The following is a 16,429-nucleotide window of genomic DNA, read 5'->3' on the forward strand; positions in this document are numbered from 1 at the left end:
ATAATTAATACAGCAGGCATTCACACTTCTGTCTATTTGTTGTTTGTTGTCTGAATTGAGCCAGCATTTGTTTCTATACAGGAGTTGGCTAGCCTACTATTTAATGATACCATGTCCTCAGATTCTGGACTGTCTAAACACAAAACACTGACACAATCTGTGGGTGAGTGCTGGTTTGGTATTTTCACCATATTATGCTTTTTTGTTTTTATTTTGGAGGTCTTCTACAATAGGTTTACATGAATACAAGGTCAAAAAACACTTTTATTTTCTCATAATATACATTTCAGCATCACCTCTTTTATCACACTGTCTGGTTCGATCAAGGATCCGGTCTCTCTAAACTCCTCTGCTCTGATTGGTCAGATGACCCAGTCTGTTGTGATTGGTCTACCTCTTCTAGCGCATGTCAGAAACCAAACGCCTATTACCATATCTGTATTTCAGCTCCAGAGGCTTCCTCAGAGCACAATACACAGTGATGCAAACAGTAACAATGGCGTTAGTTTCATCGTATCAATTCGACCGTGAGTCCTCATTCTTCTTAGTGACTGCAATGTGGATTTGCTTTCGCAAATGTGGATCTTCTTGACGTATCAAAAGCACAAACTAAACTCTTCCAAGCATCAGCTACAACTAGTGTTTTAAGGCGGGTCAAAGCAGACACCATTCACAGGCAGCCAATGAAGACCATTGGCTGGCATTATGCAAATTTCAAACCTACGTAGGTTCGAGCTGGAAGTAAGACTGGAATTACTGACGACTCGTTTCAGACAGTTCACAATCGGTTCTTTCTTTTGGGAGACATTAACTCCATTTATCTTGCACTTTGATCTTTGAAACTTTGCAGACATTTTACATTCCCAAACAGCTTCATAACACTACATAAAAGGTATTATCCCAAAAAGTATAATAGGTATACTTTAATATAAGTAAAAAAATGTTAAATAGGTATAATACCAAGATTTCTGTTTGCAGGAATGGGCTCAGAGTCGCACAGGTCTGGCATGCAGGGGTTTGGATACAGCCCAGGAAGGAAAGAGTCCAGTAAGACACAGACATTTAATGTTATTCATCCAAGTCCTGAGCTCAACACTAATATTTACAACTGGAAGGCATTCTGGTGTGTGTCCTGTCTCATTTCCCTCTCTCGTTCAGGTGGAGGGACTCTATTGGACAAGATTCAGAAAGCTGCCGAGGTGGTTGCCAGCGCTGTCCTTCCTCCAACAGAGCATCCTGGCATCCGTCTACATGATAACCACTACCACGCTGTGGTGGCGCCCTCTGCTACTGTGGAGATGGCAGTGCCAGCATGTGCCTATAACATCCCGTCCCACAGCCACAGAGGTGAGCCATGCACCAGGTTATAAAAGCAGTGCATGTTAATAGTTTCAAAGAAATGACCATTTCTCCTTCTCTTAGCATCTCACAGGTGCCCAGGGCAGGCTGGTGGAGGCTGGGAGGAAACGGACAGTGGGCACAGCTCCTCCCACAACTCGTCCCAGGAGACTGCGGAAGCCAGCCAGGCCTCACTGGGAAGAAGCAGTAAGTCGGGCGACTCGAGTCGGGAGAGTGGTGACCTATCGGAACGGTAAGGGACAGACTGCTACAGGGCTTCAGTTATTAATGTTGGTCAACACACATTGCTTTCTTAAGTGTTAGAGGTCATTAGCGCCAGGTCATTGCATCACCAAGCGGCATTTTAATAATAATAATAATTAATAATAATAATAATTTGTTACATTTATATAGCGCTTTTTCTGAGACCTCAAAGTGCTTTACATAGAAGGGGGGAATCTCCTCAACCACCACCAATGTGCAGCATCCACTTGGATGATGCGACGGCAGCCATATTGCGCCAGAACGCCCACCACACACCAGCTTACTGGTAGAGAGGAGACAGTGATGAAGCCAGTCAGTATATGGGGATGATTAGGAGGCCATGATAGACAGAGGCCAAGGGTCAAATTTGGCCAGGATGCTGGGGTTACACCCCTACTCTTTTTCGAAGGACATCCTGGGATTAATGCTGGCTTCTCATTTCCAGAACTAAAATAGCTGCATACAGAGTCATGTCATTTATCATATTTCACACAAAATACATTTTCGGACCAACATGACTGATAATTAAGCATAAATACTCATTATCATAATGAATCAGTATGGTTGAGATTTTTTATTTATAAAAATCTGCGTACATTTAAGGCAGTATAACAAATATTACCATTATTTATATGTATAAATACAAATGTTTTTGGAAGAAGTCCCTCTTATGTTCACTGAAGCTGCATTTATTTGATCAAAAATAACTTTCTATTTTAATATATTTTAAAATGTAACTTATTCCTGTGATGTCAAAGTCTTCAGTGTCACATGATCCTTGAGAACTCATTCTAAAATGCTGATTTGCTGCTCAAGAAACATTTCTTATTATATCTTATTATTAATATTTTTGGGGAATTCATGATACATTTTTTCAGGATTCTTTGACGTTTAGAAAGTTAAAAAGAGCAGCATTTATTTGACAGAAATGATTTGTAACATCATTATATTGTCACTTTTGATCAGTTTAATCTTACTGACCCCAAACCTTTGAACAGTACTGTACTTTTTTCACAAAGTGTTAATAAGAATGAATAAATGGGCATCATGTTCACAAAACAAAATACAGTACATTAATAATTTTTTTCTTTTGATTAGATTCTTTTGAGATTTTGTGAGATTCACATATTTATTCTGAGATATTCATTCTTTTAGTATTTCTTGTTTTAAATCAGTGTGGAGGCCATTCAGTTGGGGGATTGTGGTCAGGAGACGGCGCTTATCAACCGACTGACCAATGGTTCCAAAGTCTTCCTGTCCAGAGAAGAGAGCCAGTACTTCATCAAAGAGTAAAAAATTCCATATGAGACATGTTCTTGATTTGTTTTGGCATCAGTGTTGATCATTACTGACCTGCAATACACCCTTGGCTTATAATGTCAGCGCATATAGTTTTCTTTTCACAGATGTGTCATAGTTAAAATAACTGATGTCTTGCTCCTGTTTTCTTTCAGATGCTCAACTCTCAACTGTGAGGTGGTTGTTGAACTTCTCTCTCGCAGACTTCAGGACCACACACAAATCGTCCAGATGGTAATGTTTCCTATTCTGCAACATTTAGGCTTTTTTTTTTTAAATAAACCTAAATTGTTTTCTTTAACTTGTCTGAAAAATTTGCTTTGATAACGCACAGCATAACCAATTTGTGTTTGCTTCCTGCAGAGGGCGTTGTGTGCTCTGGCCTGTCTGATGTCTTCAGACTTCCTCTCTCTAGATCATATTTTCAATATCACACACAAACGCCTCGGACAACTTAGTGACGGAACCGCAGGCCCTGTCGCCAACAAGGCAACCAAGGTACCGTCACCAAAACCATGTGTAAATGAGTGGAAGCAGGATATTCAATAATAATAAAGCTAATATAAAGCTATTATGCTTTTTTTACAATTTCAACTTTCTTTAGTGTGTAATGTTGTACATGAAAAAGGTCTGCAAATTTAAACGGACCACTCCAAATTCTCTATCTACCTTATTTTTAACTTAAAGGTTGTATCAGTGATTTCAGGCCCAATTTTTTTTTTTATCACATTCATCTAATCTTTCCTAACGATCCGCTAGCTGCCCGCCCCATAAGCATGCCGTCAAAAAAACGCGTCTCTGTAGGCAGCCTAGGCTCTGAGATCTGCACACAAAAACAATTGGTTTCACCAACCACTCAAAACCAAAACAAATAGTGTTCCAACCAATCACCGACAGGGGGAGGGTGTTGTGAGATTTTGAGCCAGCTTCTTCTACAGCTCTGACTTTGCGTGCAGCCGTGCACGAGCACAAAACCTCACAACACCCTCCTCCTGTCGGTGATTGGTTGGAACACTATTTGTTTTGGTTTTGAGTGGTTGGTGAAACCAATTGTTTTTGTGTGCAAATCTCAGAGCCTAGGCTGCCTACAGAGATGCGTTTTTTTTGACGGCATGCTTATGGGGCGTGAGGGGGAGATTAGATGAATGTGATAAAAAAATGTTTGGGCCTGAAATCACTGATACAACCTTTAAGAGTGGATGCGGCCATTTGTAATTTGAATGTTTGAGCCTTCCATTGTTATTCGCTTCCAGTTATTTTAGCTGTACAAAAACAGTCTGTTATGCTGCTTTATACTGCGAAATGGTAATAATAAATTCCCCAAAAATAATTCCCACCCAAGGAATACGCAAAAAAAGGGTGTGAGGCAGGGCTGAGTTGCGTTTGTAGTGTGTTGTCGCCTTGTCCAAGTGTTATGGAGCACTTTGCGCTTTTCGGAAAGAGGAGCTTCGTAGAGACAGAAACTAAACGGAGCGTTACTGACAGACTGGGAAGAGAGGTGCTGCAACAATGAAAAACAATGTTTTTTGAACATTCAAGCATGAAAACCTACTCTAGTAGATCCCAAAAACAAAATCAAGACTTTGTAAAATGGCATAGGCCTCTTTAATAATAATTAATACAGCTAATATTTACTGATAAGCACAATTTCCGTTGTAATTTTTTGTGGGACTAACAGATTCTTTTTTTTTTTTTTACTAGCTCCTAAGGCAGTTTGAGGCCCTGCTTGGTTGTGTCACAAATCCCAGATGTGACCGTGCTGGGCGTCCAACCTTCGCCAGCTCTTCACTTTCAGACCAGCCCTCTGAATCTACGACCATCCCATTTGTTCCAGGACGACTTGAAGGAATCGCAACCTCGGTTATCCCATCAGAGGAGACCCCATCTACACAATACCCACAGGGTAACAGCGCTGCACCTGGGTCTCATATGACAAGAGAGCAAGAAGAGGGGGGAAACAGAAACCCGAACACCCCCAAGATCTCAGAACCAATCAGACTGTCGCTCTTCAGTGGAATGGAGCTAGTGAACAGAAGCAAACCCGTGTGTTTGGTTGAGCCTGTTCCCTTCGAGTCAGACGCCCAGACAAGTGTAGAAGCCACTGCAGGCATAGACTGTGCGAGCCAGAAAAGCTGTGAGAGAACTGCAGGCTCACCCACATCAAGTGAGCAAGTGTCTGCCTTCTCCTTCCTTAATCTCTGATGCCAACTTTCATTTACGGTTGTGTACTGACATGGGGGGGAAAACATTCCATTCATGTTCACATGATTCAGCCTATGAGTGAATTCCTCTAGCACAGAATCAGCTTTGCAGTGAAAGAAATTGTTGAATGGAATGGTTAACAACCTTGTGATATTAAGAATAATAATATTATTATTAGAATTTCTGAAAGTGACTACATTTACATGCACATGCAAATTTTAGTCTGCAGTAACATGATCGCCATGACCCAATTAGACACAATATTCTGGTGGTTTCCAGAAATCTGAATAGAGACCACTGGCTGATGCTTCAATTAATCATAATTTTGAGTCACTTAAACACCTTGTTAGGAAACTTACCGACCCCAAACGTGTACATATTGCATGTCAATGTGCTCTTGATGAGTCAATATGCTGAAAAACTCCAGTATTTCCACCAGAGAACAGCAGAAAAAGAACATGCATGTCTTTGTTTATATGCCGACTACATGTATACAGGAATATTCCAGTTGCTGTCAAGGATTTCTTGTGCATGTGAATGTGGTTACTGACTTAACCAGTGCTTATGGAGATAACTTTTACCTACAACTGCAACATACTCTTTACGCATCGTCTAAATGCTGCTGGAGGTTCACATTAAGGCTGGGAATAGTCTTGATGATCAGTATGGTACATCTCTTCAAATCATTCTGAATTCTTTGCGATGCTATTGAGAAACAACTCAGGACGCTTTTCAGTTGAGGTGTTAAACACGAGTGTTACTGAAATGGCTGCTACTATTTGCACTACAGTCTTTCCTCTTGCTAAAAGCACTTATTGTGTGCATTATAAAATAAGAACAAACATTAACACCCACATAGTCGAGTTTGATCACAATACATCCTGCCAAACCATTGACTACCTTGTGTGCAAATATGTAAAGAACTCTCTTGTGTGAAAATGTTACAGCAACTTATAAAACTAAAGCCATGAGTCTTCCATTCGGAGACTGAAACGGGAATAAAATAAATGATGCATCTAATTAAAAAAATCTTTATTTAATTTACATCAGAGGAACAATTCGTAAAATAACAATGATTTCAAATATTGTATATATGCTAGCTATATATTATGTACAGTCCTACATACAAAACAAGGGTGACTGCAGGGACGATTTTCATCATCAAAAGCTAATAGTCTTTCACACAAAGCACAGTGCCTGGGTTGTACAGTATTGTGTGCACTGAGTAGTTGAAAGTGTATCAGTATCTTGTACACAATTAGATCACCTGCTTGAAATGATGTAAGTATCCTCATACAACTGTTTGGACTAAGCTGAAGTTTAGTTGAGGATGTGTATCTAAAAAGGACTGAACTATACTTGTGCATACTACATTTAGGAACACTACCATTCCAGTTTGTTTTCCCATTCTGAAAAGAATCAAGCCATCATATATATTGGTCAGACACGGGCATAAGTGTGTTGTATGGACATTTTATGGTAAAATATTTAGGATTTTGTGGTGACGTGACACTGCAGAGTGCTTAGTTAGGTGCAAGCTAATTTTAGGTCATTCCTTAGGTCTGCCCGTAGAAGACGAGTCCTCGTATTACATTGAGCCTAGCGAATGATCTAAACTAGCGCATTTCAAGCTCTGATCATTTTAGAATTCGCATATGAATATCGGACATGGCTTTCAATTTGCAGTCACTGGATTCACACACTAATTCACTAATTGAGTTGGCTTACACCTTCTCTAAGAGTGCTTCATTATGTACATTAACAGAGTCCAGCATGCATTTTCAGAATAGTCTCTCTACAGTGTGATGTGCTAGTATGCGTTTCCTCGTCTAAGGTAAAGGTAGAGAGAATTTTTTTTTTTTTTTTATTCGACGGATCTGGCACCAAGTTCCTCGTTTGAAGTCTCAACCTTCATGGCACACAGGGAGAAATCCTCTAGACCTGAGTTTTGGATATGTAAGCAATCATCAAGCCTCCCCCCCCCAAAAAAACTTCCTGAAAGAGTCTAAATTCCAGTGAGAACCAAACCGGCATCTTCTGTAAACAACAGCATTATTGATCATCCTGGAATGACTCCAAAGCAGGGCTGCAAATATCATCACATGGTTTACCTCAGCTCCTAAACAAAGGATATTATTTTATTTATTTTTCCTTATCTAGACCAACCAAAGAGTGTCAAAAGTGGCCAAATGCATGTGTCTGAGTAAATGACCCAGAACCGCAGTAGCACCATTTGTGACTGTCTTGTAAAGGGGAAAAGCTTACAAGAACTTGATGTTGTTGTTGTTTTTTCAAGATAGTTCTTTTATATAGCACCTATGTGAAGTTCATGGTCAACACATCAAGTAGAGCCCCACATAAACACTATGAACATGAAAAAGTGCTATAAGAAAGAACATAAATGCATTTAGAGGGCCTATATTTGTGCCAGGCCTTAAAGCGACCCATAAAATCCCTCTAAAAGCTCCCCAGTACATTGTTCCTTAATGCCAAAGGGTGCTGGAAGAGTCACTGTCCATCACGTTGGACCTTGCTGACCACGAGTTTGCAGGCTACTGAAGTGGGCCTCCCTCAAGATACGGTTGATGTGATCATATGAGACGTTGTGGCTCAAGGAAATGGCCGGCTCTTCTGCTGCAATAGTGGGGCTGCAGGGAGCCTGGGAAACAGGGAGTCCTCTTTGGTCGGTCTTCTGGATGCTGGAACTGGCACCTGCCATGCGGTCCGGACTGCTAATCCCACTGCTGTCACTGCTGGAAGACTGTCGGGGGAAAAAAAGATTTGAGGGTTTCTGTGCTGTACCACTTCTGGTTAAAGTTTCCAGTGAAAAACAATGTCTTACAATTGGGCTGTCAATTAATAAAATAATTAAAAAGAGATTAAGGGTGTGTTCACACTTGGCATATCTGGTTGCCCTGGAGTGATGAACACTGCCATCCGAACCCTGGTGCGCACCAAACAAGCGGACCAAGACGGCAGAAAAGATGGGTCTCGGTCCGCTTACAAACGAACTCGGTTCGATATGAAATATGAACGCAACACGGACCAAAGATATGTAAAAGGACCAAAAATGGGACATGATGTCACAAGATACGACCCTAAAAAGGACAGAATGCTAAAGCATACCTGATGTTTCTCGTTATAGACACGATGTTTCCGCATCTAACGCGACAGCCGATCTTCGTTTGTGTGTGTGATGGAGGGATTCCTGCTGCTGTTTCGACTCCTTTACATATTTTATAAGCTTTTCAAGAGTTCTCAGCTGGTCAAAATACCATCATATATAGGCTACGCACAAACAACGAGCGCATTTAACCCAGCACACAGCATTGTTTTGGATGTTCGGCAAGATACATCTCGAAACGTTATAAAAGCAGACCAATCAGGTTGTGAATGTATCCCTATGCCTTTAGGTTTGATGTTAAAATGCCAATGTGAACTCTAAGCGGACCAGGGGCCGGTTTCACAAAGATAGACTTTGACTATGGCTTAGATATAGTAGATAAAATCAGACCGTTGCACAAAGCACTTAAGACTCTGACCATCTTAAGTAGGACTACACTGCAATGCATTCTGGGAAAAATAAGACACTTTTCAAAACAAAAAACATGGCGGATCGAGTAAGTGCATTCAACCGCTCGGTGCAGTTTACCCCAGCGGAAAATATGTGTTTGTTGGGGGAGTATAACAGTTACAAGGACATTTTACTTGGGAAATTTAGCAGAGAATGTAGTAACAAGAAGAAATGTTTAAATTATGAGCCATTTTCCCTTTTCTTTTGGCTGTTTGTAATGTAACTGATTGTTACTGCTGGTTGCCAAGGTAACATAGAGTCTTAGACCTAAGTTAGCCTGGGGGTAAGGTCTCTAATTTTTCTGGTCTAAATTAAGTCATATTTTTGTGAAACAGTCTAACTTGCATTAGGCTAGTCTATGAGCAAATTTTAGACTTGTCTAACACTATAGACCGGTCTAAAATAGCTTTGTGAAACCGGCCCCAGGTCCGAACCAAACAAACCGAACTACAAGTGTGAACACACCCTAAAATTAGGTTCATTCATCACACTGGAAAAGTCAAATACCTTCCATTTGATAAAGCTTTGGAATCAATACTTTTGTAAGAGCTTAGTGTGTGTGCCTTTACGAAACACATCATTCTAGAATGAACGTCAACGGTTGACCGTTCTTGAACGAAAGAATGCCCTTTGGCCAGTTGTTGCGTCTTCTCACCTCAGAGTCCCAGACATCACGGCCAACCTCAGGAAGAAAGGAATAACCTCCAGACCTCTTTGCCTGGGGTAAGACCTGGAGTTGCTCAGCATCACAGCTGCGTCTGCGTTTTCTGTCGACAGAGACCATTAATAATTCACTTAATAGAAACTAAATATGTTCCAAATAATATTTCGATATATTTATAATATTAATTCTATATTACAACAGGAAACTAAATAAAATTTCAGGATGGGTGTCCCTCGCACGAGGATGATTATATTTAGGGGGGGTCCGTGGATTGAAAAGAACGAAGATTGAAAACTGTCTTAAGAAATGGAGCACTGCAGACTTGATTGCAACCATTAGTCATCAATATGTCCACTGCAGGATTATGACTCAGATTTTAGAATAAAAAAAGTCATCAACACAAAGAGCCATCAAAGCCTGATGCTGGATAACAGCACAGACTTGTTTAACCGATATAGTAGTAGCTAGTCAAGAGGATCAGCCTTCTAAAAGAACATCTAAAAATAACCACCCCCAGACATGAAGTACTGACAACAGCAGCCACATGGATGTTTACAGGACATGCGTTACATAAAAGCAACATGAAACATGCGTGCAGACACAATTAAAAGCGAATTATGTTACCTGCTTTCTGTCAACATGTCGTGTCTGTGCATTTGACAGCAAAATAAGGGCACACAACACCTCTTCGACTCAGAAACCACCGGCTTCTTTTCAGCAAAATGAAGGGATCTGCCAAGATTTCCCCTAATGATGATGAGCGACATGACAAATAGAATTCATTGTGAGAAGCCGCAGACACGTTTACATTGCAATACAGGTGTGCAGAAAACGTAATATTAATATCTATCATCAGCTAATATGCATTCGTGAGATACACTGAGCTATTATATTCATACTAGAAAAATGATCTGCATAGGAGTGACGAGGAACGGAAGGGAACCACCTTATCTATATAATAATTTAAATGTAAACGTCTAGTATTAATTGACATTATTGAGACAAAATGGCTCATGGGCATAAGTCACACTGATACAAAACGATACTAATGTTGCCATGCAAAAATAGTGCGTTCAGGGTGTCAAGCTGAGAGACAGATAGCACAATGCTATGTGTAGTTCACTTTACTTCCTCCTAGCGATGAACTGTTCCTACTACAGAACCAACGAAGTAATTTAAACGGAATAAATGGAGTTTGTGAAGAGACGAAAGGGGTGTGATGTACTCTACCTCTCTCTGTTCACAGATGGATCTTGAGTTCAGTCATTTTCTGAAGTTACAACGTATCCATTTTCGCCGGATCTCATTCTTTCTCTCTCTCTCTCTCTCTCTCTCTCACTCGCTCACACTTCCATCTGTTGCTGTCATAATGACGTAGCTTGCGTGCCTTTGAGCGAGGGGTGACGTGCGATTCGCACGTAACGTTTTATTTTTAATTGAATTATTATTTTTGAGATTTTTTTCTACATTAAATAATACATTTAAGGTGATTTGGATTAGACAAGTTATAAATTAATTTGAAATGGTGTCCCATTCAACATTTTATTCAGTCATGATGTCAAATTGTAGGCCTATCCGCAAAGCTAATTCGAATTTATCCTTAAGAAAATAGACCCTTTTCACATTAAGTTTATATATTTTTTTTACTATTCTTTTCGAAATGTACATTTACATATGTACATTTATAAAGAAAATAGCTTAACTTATTTTTATTTTCACAAAAGATGTTGATATATATATATATCAATTCTTTATAGAAATTGATTGTAAGACACTTCGATTGTGTAATAGGCCTACTTATAATTAGTATAAAGATAATATAATACGTTTTAGTTCATTTTAGAATTTCATGTATTGTAACCTAGTTTTTTACAGTAACCCCATATATAGGGGTTATAACCCTACCCCATATATAGGGCTATTTATAATATTTTGTTATTGCCTTTCTGCTTGTAAGTGTTGAGTTCTTACTTCTTTGTCGATAGATAGATAGATAGTAAACCTTCCTTCCGAGAAAAAAAAAAAGAGAGAAAAAAAAACTTTCGTTCGGAAAAGAATGTGCAATTGCTTTCGTGATCAACGGTGTTATTCATACATGCAGTAGGCTACTTACACACAGGCATCGATAGAGACGGCTAACTGGGTCTTTCGTAACTCAAAATAATCTAGCATGTCCTCTAGCGGGTCCAACGCATAACGCAGGGTCCGTTATTTTACTGCATGTCCCATGGTAACAAACCGCAGATTTCGTACATGCGCAAACGAGCTAGTTAAAATACAACCGACTTGGTTAAAAGTGGCTGCATGAGAAAGGTTCCCAAGTCAAGAGTTTAATAATGATTAATTTAAAAGACACCAGAGAGAAGACCTTTCCCTCTTCCATTGAAAGATGGCAGTGAAATTATAAAAGATGAGTGTAGGTGAGTGGCAAATCTAAATATTTGATAGAATATTTGTCCATTTTAGTATCCCATGCCTTGTTTGTAGTTTTTAAGACCCCATTAAATCAATTTGTGAAGTTTTGTGGCTGTTAGCCCATAGCCTATCTGTTTTGAGGCCATCTAGATGTCTGTGTACTACTTGGAAGTTGACTAAATTAACTATCAGTTAAACAGATATTTCAAATGTATAGCTATTTAATAGATAGGTTAAAGGAATTACATCAACAACACAGAAAACTGCTCATAAAATGATTGCATGTTTCTTCTAAGAGATATGGGGAAAAATATTAAAGTTCTTGGTTTCTACAAACAATACAGTGATTTTAAACCTATTGATCCAGTCCTGTAATATCTGATTTTTTTTAAATTCTTTTCTCTTTCAGAAGAATGCCCATTTTGTGGAAAGCCGTTCAAGAGGCTGAAAACCCACCTACCACACTGCAAAATGGCACCAGTTACACAACCCCAAAAAAGCATTAAAGCACCAAAAGAACTGACTGCAACCACATCCAGACAGAAGATCCATAAAAAGACAACAAATGGTGTCATCTTTGATGAGAGACTAACCTCCAAAAGCAGGAGGAAAGAAGATACTCACAATGCAGACAGTCTTCTCACAACTACTGAGGTCAAAGTCTTATCATCTGAAACTCTGGACATGGAGAGGCCTAAAAACAAATGGCTTGCTAAAAGACAAAGGGAACTTGAGAGATTACACCTGTTAGTGCCAATCTCAAAGATGCCAAGCATCCCTAGCTCATTATCCAAGCATGAAGGAGATAAAAGCTTTTGTGAGATCTCCAAAGGACCAAATCAGGGAACATCTCAAACTAATGGAAAAAGTGCTAAAGGCAAAAAGAAGCTAAAGATGGCACCATTATCAGAGCAGTTGTCAATCACCAAGAGTAAAATCAATACCCCTGGATCTGTGCCAGCCACTCTGAAAAACTCTAGCCTCCCATCTGAGTGCAGTGTACAGCATGAAAATCCCAAACTCAAAACAAAAGTTTGCCTCTTGGAGGAGCTTGAAAGACTTGCAGACAGCCAGAACAAGAATATCGATCTAGTATCAAGAGCAGAAGAGCATAAAGCTCATGCTTTCTTAACATCCAAGACTTCTGTGTGGGACCACATCAATTACAGTTTGTATTACAAGAGGTCTTACAATCTGTTTGTGCCTTATCCTGTTATTGAAACATCCAAAGATTCTGCACTGGAGACTATGCAAAAATCAAACAAGCCTGAAACAGCAGTTACCAAGGTTGCCTTTCCACCCTCACTGACTTTATCAGAAACCATTCATCAACCTTCAGAAGACATCCTTAGTTCAAGACTGCAAGGTGCAAGAAGTCCATCATGTAGTCCAGAGTCTGCTTACAACAGAATACAGGTCTCCTCAGTACCTTTAAGCAGCTTTGCTAATGAAAATATTTGGAAGAAGGGTCAATTTCCTGGACCGTTCCCCCAAAGTGAAGGTAATCCATGATTTATGCGATGTTTGGTTGTTTACATAGTTATTTTCATGTGAAGAGAAATCCCTTTAAAAAGAGAAATCACTTAGTTTAAAAGCATGTTCACACCAAGGTTTCTGCATTTAAGAGAATAGCAGAGTCCACACCACAACAATAATGATAACGATATCATTGGAATCACTTTCACAACGTTTTTTCCAGCTGATAACAACATTGACAGCCAATCAGAATCCGCCCTGCTTTAAAGAGGCCAAGAACGTTATTGTGTGTTGGTGTGGACGCTATGCTAGTTATCTCGATAGTTATCGTTCTTGGTTTGAACAGGGCTTAATACTTGTATGATGTATCTGTTTTTTTTTCTTCAATTTTTACTTGAGATTGAAGTAATTGAAGTAAAGATTGAACGGCCCTAAAATGAGTCAAAACAAGTTGTCAGTGTATTGTTTTTACACGGTAAAGTTTAAAGGCCTAACGTTATATGTAAAGGCCCTCTGATGTCTGCAATGCGGAAAACCTGGACAGGAGTCGCAAAATCAAGTATTAACAATAGAATTTGCTCTATAATGCGTGAAGTCACTGAATTTGAATGTACACTTAATAAAATCACAATATGTTTAACTGTAAAAAGTCTGCTATTGGAATATGAAGTCTGCATGTTCTGTGTGTTTCTGTGTGAATGAGCTGTGAGAATGTATCTACTACATACTCAAGTACATAGCCTAAATAAATAAATATATATATTATTTTTTTAATGATAACTTAGAAACCTTTTTAGACAACCTTTACTGTGAGCTACGAGGTTGTTAACCGATGGTATATGCTTCCGTTGAAGCCGTGAGCCCGTATTATTTTAACTTATTTTTAAAATTACCCTGTTTAACAGTGGAATATGTGGTGAGAACTATATTACATGATGCTGTATAGAAAATCGAGTGTTGTATATGCATATTTTCCAGTGAACTTAAAATACATTGTTTCTGTATACATTCTATAGATATTTTCAACAAATTAGTAGTTTTATATTTCAACATCAGTGTTAATTTGATTATGTTGTTCGCATTGCTTCATGGGATTGTAGTTCTTTCCTCACTAAAGCTGTGAAGTACACAGTCTTGTACTTTTGTATTTTTATCAAATTTTCAAGTATATTTGCTTCGAATCTAAGGTTTAAATGCTGTGATTTACCTCGTAGCTGGTTGGCTTAGTTCATGGCTTATAACGCTTTAACAAAGACTTCCTATGGTAGAAATTAATGCAAAAAATGTAGGTTTATGTGTACATTTAGGTACCTTAGAATTGTTATGCACATTCTTAAGTGCCTTTCTGATAGTAAATGAGCTACACTTTCATCAGCTTGGCTGGAAAGGGACGTTGGTCCATGAAACAGTTTCATCTCATTCCTCCTATTACCATTTGTATTCATTCTTTCATGTGAATTTTTCATTGCATCTTCAAGTTCCACGTCCACATTGTGCTTCCACACTAGTTTTCATGACATGCACGTTTAAACAAGAGAGTTGAAATTATAAAAATATGAAAATATAAAAATGCCTTTGTTCATATAGTGCCTCTAGTGCAGCGGAAACTTGGAGATGTCAGATTGAATGAACTTGGTGTCTGGCTTGCCGCTCGAACTCCGGTGTCACCTGAAGTGATTGTGACCATGTTAAAGCAAGGTTTGTTCCTTATCCAACATAATATAACATAACATTTGTGTTAGTGGTTTTTCCAGTGTTTTCTGGTTATGTGATCAGGTTGGCAGTGGTACTACAGGAAGTATATTGATGTTCGTAGAGGAGGAATCGGTGGGATATCCATGCTGTTGACTGGATACTGCGTTCTGTGTTACATATGGAGATACCCACATCTCAGTGAGTCTGAATCGATGTCATCAACAAACATCCCATAATCACTGGCATGCATGATTGAAATGTCTGTTTTATTCTGTTTTACAGAGAACGAACGCTGGAGGAAGTACCATTAAGGATGTTTGGTAGTCTTTGTAATTGTTTTCAGGGCCATATGGGCACAATAAGATTAATAATTAATAGGGCAAGATTATAATACCAGCAGCAACTATTGGTTTACTACAATTGAGGTTTGCTGTGGTTTCGTTGACAAGTTAGCTAGAAATGTCAAGACTGTGACTGATAAAGTACTTATGAATTTACATTTTTGATAGGAACCTATCTTGAAGCACAGAGACTGAAATTTCTAAATGTTCATTTACTTTTGCTTTTAACCAAAACAATTTTACGTTTTGTTTATCGTGTAACCAAAAAGAGGCCTTACCTGAGATCTACTAAATTATACAATATTGTTCTGCACCTTTTTTTTTTTCCGTGAGACCTGTCATATGGTTCTTTTGTTCGTTGTTTACATGATCTCGTCTAAATTTTATGTAATATTGTTGCATGTAAATATCCACAATTTGTTCAAAAGGAAGACATTACGACAGATTGGCTGTATTCAAAATGGATTTAATATTTATCTCTGCTGTTGTAATGAACACTCACAAAAACAACAAATCATGAACTGACCACATATACAGTATGACGTGTGTACACCTAACATAATAAAAATAACTTTTTTGTTTTACATTCTTTTTCTTTACAAAAAGTATAAATATTTTGTGTTTCATGTTTTTATTTTTTGTAATACAAACATTACAAATCAAGTTTTAGGTGATGCAGAAAATAAAACGTTAAAAGCAACTTTTACCATGGGGTATTACGATAACCGAAGGCCACACTCGCACAACAAAAAGCAGTAAAAACAAACGATACACTATTTAAACTTGTTTTCACTCGCTCTGTCCTAAGGCAAAGAAGCCCTTCGAAGTGAAGGTCTTTCAGAATGCTCCCTAACACCGACCTCTAGAGCTCAGATCAGAGAGAAGAATATTTCACTTTTTTTTTTTTTTCCTGTCTGACATTTTTGGTTGAATTGCTGGGAAAGACGGTGGGCGTTTAGTGTTAATGATGCGGAAACAATGGGATGACATTAGATGAAAACAAGCAACCTTCCCTTCAGATCTGGAATGGATGCTAATGGAAACAGACTCGTGAAAATGTACGCACACTGCGGTTTAGCCAACTATGGTCGCAAATTCCCTTGAACTCTGATGGAAACAATGGAACCTACGACTTCAGTTGGCTTTGGGAAACGCTCCCCA

General features: G+C 38.8%; 3 protein-coding genes across 4 annotated transcripts in view; 2 read left to right on the forward strand and 1 right to left on the reverse strand.

Moving 5' to 3' along the window:
• The window catches only part of tepsin (TEPSIN adaptor related protein complex 4 accessory protein), an 8,166-nt gene extending 2,640 nt beyond the window's left edge, over positions 1–5,526 (forward strand). Inside the window, exons 6-13 of the mRNA XM_084434428.1 lie at positions 82–163; positions 979–1,047; positions 1,159–1,347; positions 1,423–1,591; positions 2,778–2,891; positions 3,057–3,135; positions 3,265–3,399; positions 4,603–5,526. Of these exons, the coding sequence (XP_084290554.1) occupies positions 82–163; positions 979–1,047; positions 1,159–1,347; positions 1,423–1,591; positions 2,778–2,891; positions 3,057–3,135; positions 3,265–3,399; positions 4,603–5,103 (1,338 nt within the window). The 3' untranslated portion in view covers positions 5,104–5,526. The remainder of the gene's footprint in view (positions 1–81; positions 164–978; positions 1,048–1,158; positions 1,348–1,422; positions 1,592–2,777; positions 2,892–3,056; positions 3,136–3,264; positions 3,400–4,602) is intronic.
• Positions 5,527–6,118: 592 nt separating this feature from the next.
• Positions 6,119–10,740, reverse strand: LOC311306172 (protein VCF1). Its single transcript, XM_084434429.1, has 4 exons — positions 10,572–10,740; positions 9,966–10,088; positions 9,333–9,444; positions 6,119–7,864 (listed from the first exon to the last, which is right to left on the reverse strand). The coding sequence occupies exons 2-4, from the start codon at positions 9,995–9,997 to the stop codon at positions 7,622–7,624; spliced, it is 387 nt and encodes a 128-aa protein (XP_084290555.1). The 5' UTR covers positions 9,998–10,088; positions 10,572–10,740; the 3' UTR covers positions 6,119–7,621.
• A 712-nt stretch (positions 10,741–11,452) lies between these two features.
• On the forward strand, positions 11,453–15,853 carry LOC311306373 (uncharacterized protein). 2 transcript variants are annotated; one of them, XM_084434739.1, is made up of 6 exons: positions 11,453–11,598; positions 11,669–11,761; positions 12,166–13,257; positions 14,820–14,930; positions 15,009–15,125; positions 15,210–15,853. In XM_084434739.1, the coding sequence occupies exons 2-6, from the start codon at positions 11,752–11,754 to the stop codon at positions 15,236–15,238; spliced, it is 1,359 nt and encodes a 452-aa protein (XP_084290865.1). In that variant the 5' UTR covers positions 11,453–11,598; positions 11,669–11,751; the 3' UTR covers positions 15,239–15,853. The 2 variants fall into 2 exon arrangements, with proteins under 2 accessions (XP_084290865.1, XP_084290866.1); XM_084434740.1 differs by lacking the exon at positions 11,453–11,598 and having other exon boundaries at positions 11,623–11,761; positions 12,169–13,257; positions 15,210–15,849.
• Positions 15,854–16,429: the final 576 nt, after the last annotated feature.

This window comes from Rutilus rutilus (genome assembly GCF_951802725.1).
Source record: "Rutilus rutilus genome assembly, chromosome: 16".
In the NCBI taxonomy this organism is placed as follows: domain Eukaryota; kingdom Metazoa; phylum Chordata; class Actinopteri; order Cypriniformes; family Leuciscidae; genus Rutilus; species Rutilus rutilus.